Below are 7652 nucleotides of genomic sequence, written 5' to 3' on the forward strand. Positions count from 1 at the left end.
GTAGATCGAGCCAGTGTCAAACAGAGGCCAGGGGGCATAGACCTTATCTTGCACTAGCTACTCTGAACCATATAAAAATGAACGCGTTACTAGTATAACTTTTGATTGTTATAGCGAGGACTGTTATGTTTAGTTATTGCCTAATTTGTTTATTAGGGCCAGTAAGTTGCTTACGTGTGAACCGATTTCGAAGGTGGAATATCACTTCATTTATTAGCCACAGCCTTGTGAGAGACACAGTAGTAGGGTTGCTTTAAAGAAGTTAACCCTGAATACTTATACATCGCCTAATCCAGCAGTTAGATACAATAGCGGAACCCCCGGTATTCCTAATCCCTATTTATTCTGACTTCTGATGACGATACCTATTTGCCATGATTATATATATAATTTATTTTAATTATATATATTTATTTATATTATTTATTATATTATTTAGGTTAATAAAAATATTATTATATTTATATTTAATAATATTTATTATATTAATTAATTATTTTATTCTATATTATTATATTTTTTATATCATTCTAATACTATATATTAATATTACATTGGCAATGCATGTCTTCATTGCCGTTTACTCAATCAAAACTATTAATGACAATGCCGTTACCTTGCCCATTTGCAACATTGGTATTGAAAATGTATTGATCACCCCGCGCGGCTTCCTAAATAATTTGGCTGTTTCACCTCGCGTCTCCAAGCAAAACCAATGCATTGAAATGCAGCCAACAAAAATAACATATATATACAGCTTCATGTGAAATGCTACCAACGAACTCTGCTACACATATGTGGGACAATAACCACTGACAACTGTTGCAGTGCTCATTCTGACAATCATGGACTGTGTACAGATGATTTTAGTATTCATATGCGTTTATTATTCCTTGGATTAATTTCAGTGGCCGTGAATAAGTTGCTCATTATTCACCCTGCCTCAGTACTGCTGATAGGTCTATGTCCCGGTGGTACTGCCGGAACGATACTTTGGTACGGCTCCGGTTATACCGAACTACCTGGCATACTATATTATATGCGGACCGTTACCTCGCCTACTCCACTAACGAGTCTAGGAGTCGCCTACGCCTACTCCCTATCCGAACCCGAACCGAACCCTAAGCCGTAATCCCTAACCATATCAAATAGGACCAGGTACGTTCCGGCTATACCGGACCGTACCCAGGACGTTCCGGCAGTACCCTGGGGACATAGACCCTTGACTTCTAGTACTATAGCCCGGCATCTGCTGCCGCCAGAGCTACCCCTGATTAATGTCTCAAGCCGCCAGAGCTGCGGTTATCTGTGCACTGACTGAACTTGCTGTGATGATAAAAATTATTATTTGATTGAGAGACGAGATATCCGCAGACCACGAGTTTCACAAAGCTGTCCATAATTTTTTATCAGCTGCCCCCCAAAAAAGCATTAATTTACCATTAAAATTATGCCTTTCCATAAGTAGTCTAATCTGTTTTGTCACAGACCTCCATTTCATGTAGCATCTTCGATGTTATTGTAAATTTATGCAATCCAATAGACCTTTATATGTTAAATTGAGCAATCTTGGGGTGATGTCCTTGACCACAGGAATATGCAAAAATATACCACTACTGGTGTGGCTGGTCTATTTTTGTACAGGTAAATGATTAGCTCTTGCTGGAGGTGAGGCTTCAGGGTCATATGGCTAAAACATGTAATTTGCAGCTATCGACATATATATGGTAACGTGATAAACAGTGGTGGATTGCTGTTGCTAGGAGTGTATAGCGTTGCAGGAAGTAAGCACTGCTGCATACGGGATTGCTAGTACAGGCTGACGACACGCGTACATTTATGGCTAATTGCTAAAGGGTAGATGCAAGGTAAATCACCCCTTTACGGGCAGCGGCAGTGGCTATAGATAGCATTCCCACAGGTGTTATTACTTTCGTTCTTTGTTACATCACGCATTGTTGTATTTGTATAGACTTCCTTTAGCTGGATCACGTAATTTCCCTCGCTCATTTCCCTCTCGGTGGTGGTTCACTCACCTGCCTGATCAGTGTTCGATTTTGAGCGTTGTCTTCTAGACAATACTTGGTCGTGTCTGCGTCATGGAGATAGCAAACATGGACGTTCGTACAGGTTCATTGTGCTTTGGTGCAACAATGTGTTGATCTAATCGTGAATAGCGAGCGTTTAGTTAATGTTAAGGGCCGGACACACTAGGCAATTTAATCGGGCGACTCAATCGCCGGTGAAAATCGCCTAGTGTGTCCAGTCAGTCACCGCCGATTTAGTCGCCTAATTTAGTCACCCGATTCAATCGCATCGATCAAAACGTTTTGATATTATCGGGCGACTGAAATAATCGCCCGATAATATCAAAACGTTTTGATCGCTAGCATTCAAATCGCCTAGTGGGACAGGTCGGCGATAAAGTTGCCCGATTGTACAATTCATTAGCCAATCAGAGTTGTTCAATGATACTGACGTAATTAGACAAAATGGCAGATTCCATGGAGCTAACGTGGTCCTACGACAAAGTGGCAGAGTTGATCACTTTGTGGGAGGCGAAGCCCCCCCCTCTTGTACGATATGTCCCTGTCTGAGTACAGGGACAGAACGAAGAAGGAGGCCGTGAAGGTTTCGATGGCGGCGAAGCTCGGCGTCACCGGTAATTAACTGGGGAAAATTGATAAACAATACACGCGTACTGTAGGCCTAAATTAAGCACTAGTACAAAAATACAAGTCGCTTCACTACAAGTCGTCACGATCCCGTTATATTTGTACTAGTGGTGTTCCGATTAATCGAGTTCGTCGATCATTACTCGTTTGGGCTGTTGAGTTGATTAATCGAGTAGAAAATCGGACGACCGAGTACAACTCGAATTTTTTTTTTTTAACTTTTTTTCCAGAATGTTACATAAACAGTTTGTAAGTACATACCTATACACATACCACTTCGTGGTACATAGACTTGTGAACATTAGTCTTGCTATTGCTATTAGGGATCATATAATATCAAGAGCGTACATAAAGAAGTAAGAACTCGCTGTCAAAAATCGCGTGATGTGTCCACTCGACTCGCGCGATAGAATCGGGCGATAAAGTCACCCGATTAAATCGCCTAGTGTGTCCGGCCCTTTAATTGATGTTACTAGTCAAACTGCTTCACACGGCTTGCAGTTCGGTGCGCAGGAGCACATAAACAGCAGTTATGCATATCTTTGGTATTATAATGTATATCTGATAACAAGTAGATCAATTAGCGATAAAACCTGATCCACACTATTGATATACTCGTGTGTGCTCGTTGCGTATTGTGCGACGAAGACATTTTCTTGCATAAATTTTCATCAACTTCAACTGCCACGGTGTTTTGTTCTGCCTTGGTAATCATGGGAAGTCGTGATTTCAGGAGCTCAGACGCACTGCAGACAGAGTAATGAGAGCCTGCAGCTAGACACGCATCCACAATGAGGACGAGAATAGAGGTGTACGCCCAATTAAGCAGTGTCATCGACTTCCATCGATTGCCGGACCCAACGAATCGATATGAGCTCCTGAAGACAGTTGGGGAAGGAACCTATGGCGAGGTGTTCTCGGCCAAGGACAAGTCAACAGGTAACCACGAGGAAAGCTTGGCCATCAGCACGGCTGATACCAATGACGACTTAGTAGCTGTGTGTCCCATGCTCCCTAGCTGTTCCCCCACTGCCCCTCAATCTCCATTATGGACCATGATCGGCTACCAATATTGCCCCAGCTGAGGGCCCTGCCGTGTCCACGTATCCTAAACAGGGTAGTAGTCCACCTCGACACATGATCCTTCTGTGGGAGTCAATGAATATAATTGGTGCATCTGCCGCGATGGTAGGTGAGCGGACCAGTGTATGGTTTGCTCTGCAGAGGAAATCCATGTATTTACCACGCATCGGCAAGCACTGTGACTGATTGCTAGATACCAGGTGATGAATTGCAGGGTAAATATTTGCCGTGAAACCTTGCTGGTCCTGATCAGTGGTGGCAGTGACCCCCCTAAATAGCAGGTAGCTGTGGCATGACGCCTGACCAATGATACAGTTCCACTAACGACGATTTTATCCGAAAACCGGATGGTGCATTTTGCTTATCCAGGGGTAGAAATTAACTTTTGAACACGGGAGTCCAACCGACTCCCTACCCTCAAAAAGAGGGAGTCTGCATCAAAATGACGGAGGGAGTCCGCAGTCTGAGGTTCAAAATTAAAGATATTAACAATAACGCATACATGTGCTTATTTTGAAGAATCATGCGGTTGCATGTGTGCCAAATTTTCTTTGGAGATTAGCTGAAAAAATACGGTAATTCCGCAAGGCCGTGCTCTGGAACGAACTAGTTTGTATGGCTGAATTTTCAGGGAGTCACACAGACTCCTGCATATGTCAAATCAGAGAGTCCGACAGTAAATCAGGGAGTATTTGACTCCGGACTCCCGTTAATTTCGCACCCTGCTTATCGTAATCATTCGAATTGTTCTCGAACGAGTATTTCAGTGTAACGCATGGCTCTCTCGCCGAGACCCGATTTTTTCCGATCTGTAACAATGTGCGAGTTTCGATGAAATAGGAAAAGTGTGCTGCGACACGACATCTCGCTAGGCCGCGAGTAAAGCATCCAGTAAATCGAGTAAGCGAGTAAAGCACCTCACGAGAGCGGGAAAATCACCTCACGAGAGTGGGAAAATCACCTTAAAGTAGAGAGCAGGTTTAGTTGCCGTTACTGCAGCGAACCGTCGAGCCATTGACGCGTGCGCTTAAATGGCTGATTAACGGCGCCGCATTGATGATTAATGAGCCTTCGCGCAGTTGCTGAGAGCTGCGCGTGGTTACGTGAGTGATTCCTGCAGTTTTCGTAAAGCGCAGCCCGCCCGCCCGCTCGCTCACTCACTCGGCTACCCAACACACCCGCCACTTGCCCCCAGTTTCCATTCGCCCACTCACTCACTCGGCTACCCAACACGCCAGCCACTCGCCCCCAGTCACTCACTCACTCGGCTACCCAACACGCCAGCCACTCGCCCCCAGTCACTCACTCACTCGGCTACCCAACACGCCAGCCACTCGCCCCCAGTCACTCCCACTCGGCTACCCAACACGCCAGCCACTCGCTCACTCGACAGTCTAACCCCCACAACCTCAGTCACACATCACTCGGCCTACCTACACTCCCAACCGGCCACGCGCCCTTCCTCCCACCCACGCATACATCCGCTTGACGCCGCGTCTTCACACCAGCATTTGCTGCTTCAACGGTTGCTTAGCGACATGCGCAGCGCAGACTGAAGGAAGCCCACTGCATCGTGTGCGGCCTGCGTACCAGACCTAACCGCTGCAGACAGACTGTGCGTGAGCACGAACCTCTCGCCACCACCCCCGACACCACACATTCGCGCGGTTCCGTCTTATGGCTCCGTCATTAAGGCTCCGTCTTATGGCTCCGTCATTAAGGCTCCGTCTTATGGCTCCGTCATTAAGGCTCCGTCTTATGGCTCCGTCATTAAGGCTGCGTCTTATTAGGCGAATTCATATCGGCGCGCCGCCGTGTGTATCCATCCCACGCGGCCTGGTGTCTTCCCGGTGAGACTGTTGCTGTTGCACTATGTGTGAGCTGCTAGCAAGCCGAGTTGATTGATTTGCATTATTAATGCGGTGGGCGAAGTGAAGAAGTGTGCTTTTAAATGTGGCTGGCTGGCCTGATGATGATGATGATGATGATGATGATGATGATGACGATGATGATGACGACGACGATGATGATGATGATGAACGGCCGTCTCGAGCGCGTGCGTAGTCACGCGTGTGTGCCTACCTACAGTATCACCTACAGCTTTTGTGCTGGCTTTCAATAACAGGTGCGTGCTCTCTCGGCAGCTTATTTGGTCAGCGCTCCTGCGCTTGAAAAGTGCCGCCCGCCCGCGCTGGCAGCTTGGGAGGGGAGGGGAGGTGAGGGTCGTGAATGCTGTTACATCCGGCCAGGTATCCTCCCCTAATATCCCCCCCCCCCGATAACTTACGTTGGTTCGAGAAAACGCAAAACATGTAGCAAAAACAATAACGAGATCGAATTCGAGTAGATGCATTGGATTCCCACGGGCGGATGCAGGTGCGTGTCTGTGTACGAGCGTGCGTGCGTGCGTGCGTGCTTGTGTGTGTGTGGGGGGGGGTATCACTCTCACATTAACCCCCCGCCCCCCAAACACACCCACTAGCACCACGCACGCACGCACGCACACAACACACACACACACACACACACACACACGCACACACACACACACACGTACCTACAAGTTACATTTTGTTATGTAATATTAGGTAATATCAATAGCTCATAACTGATAATGCATGGTTTAGGTATTATCAGCTCTTGTATATTATCATTATATAGCTGTTTACGAGTACTACAGCGCTATGAATTTAGGTATCAAAGAGAGCCAGCCAATTGCTGGCAATGGCAAGGGCGCGCCCGGGTTTTCGTTGGGTTAACTATAACAGCGGTCCCCTCATGCATTCCCCGTAGCTGCGTGCCCTTTTTACACATGGCTAGAATCTGCCGGCTCTTGAATCGGCTAGTAATATCAAGAGCTTATAAAAGGATGCTTTTATAAGGACCTTTTATAAGCTCCTGGTAATATTTTATGCCAATTATTTAAAGTGGTTGTCGTACGTGTTATGAATAAAAAAACTATCGTGGAGAAGCGATTCCCAATCCAAATTCTCTGCAACCCAATTGCAAAGTTGTAGCTACCAGGAAGCCGAAGTTGTAGCTACCAGAAGAAGAAAGGTGTCCGTGCGGTCGTTACGTTGGTATCATTTTAATACTGTTATTTTATTACTATAATTTTTAGACGTGCACGTGAAAAGGAGCGCTGGTATCGGAGCGTTCCATCGGAACAGCAGGTCTCCCGTTAAATTTAGCGTGGCCTGTCACGATAATTTTTATTGTTATCTAAAAAAATTGTAGATGAGATATGGCCTATATTATTTTAATTATACGTGGAAGTCGAGTCGATTCATAACAGTACTGATTTTCCTGTCAATGTAGGGGAGTGAGTGATTAGTAGTAGTATAGTAAGTAAGTTCTGTAGTCTACGCTTAGTTAACTTTAATCAAAGTAGGTTTTGTAGCCGTATTCAATCTGCGACAGCAGCCCGTAAAGGCAAAACGCAAGTGCATTGCACCTTTACTGTCTTTGTTTGGTTCCATAACAGTTAACACACAGTACTGTAGGTAATCAGAGGCCCTTGACACTGCATGCTCGGTAATGCGTTGATGCCATAGCTAGCTTGCGTACATAGTGGCGTTCATGTATAAGGAATTATCATGCGCATTACAGAAACATTTCTGGTTACGTTCGCGTTGCAAATAGATAAAAATGCAGTTACAGCTAACTTGAATGGGACTGGAAATTTCATGATCAGCTAGTCTTGATAACATGATAGACAGGTTACAATGTTTTCTCTCTCTCGCACTCCCTGCTGTCTTTATAACCTAGCTCACCGATTAGTAGTAGTAGTAAGTAAGTTCTGTAGTCTACGCTTAGTTAACTTTAATCAAAGTAGGTTTTGTAGCCGTATTCAATCTGCGACAGCAGCCCGTCAAGGCAATACGCAAGTGTATT

At 45.4% G+C, this 7652-nt stretch overlaps 1 protein-coding gene across 1 annotated transcript in view; it reads left to right on the forward strand.

Annotated features, from left to right (window-relative positions):
* LOC106810816 (myosin-IIIb-like) overlaps positions 1-7652 on the forward strand; it is a 64925-nt gene that overhangs the window by 5028 nt on the left and 52245 nt on the right. Inside the window, exon 3 of the mRNA XM_014814269.1 lies at positions 3409-3614. Coding sequence (XP_014669755.1) covers positions 3467-3614 — 148 coding nt within the window. The 5' untranslated portion in view covers positions 3409-3466. The remainder of the gene's footprint in view (positions 1-3408; positions 3615-7652) is intronic.

The sequence above is a fragment of the Priapulus caudatus genome, unplaced genomic scaffold (genome assembly GCF_000485595.1).
Source record: "Priapulus caudatus unplaced genomic scaffold, Priapulus_caudatus-5.0.1 Scaffold476, whole genome shotgun sequence".
NCBI classification, from domain to species: domain Eukaryota; kingdom Metazoa; phylum Priapulida; class Priapulimorpha; order Priapulimorphida; family Priapulidae; genus Priapulus; species Priapulus caudatus.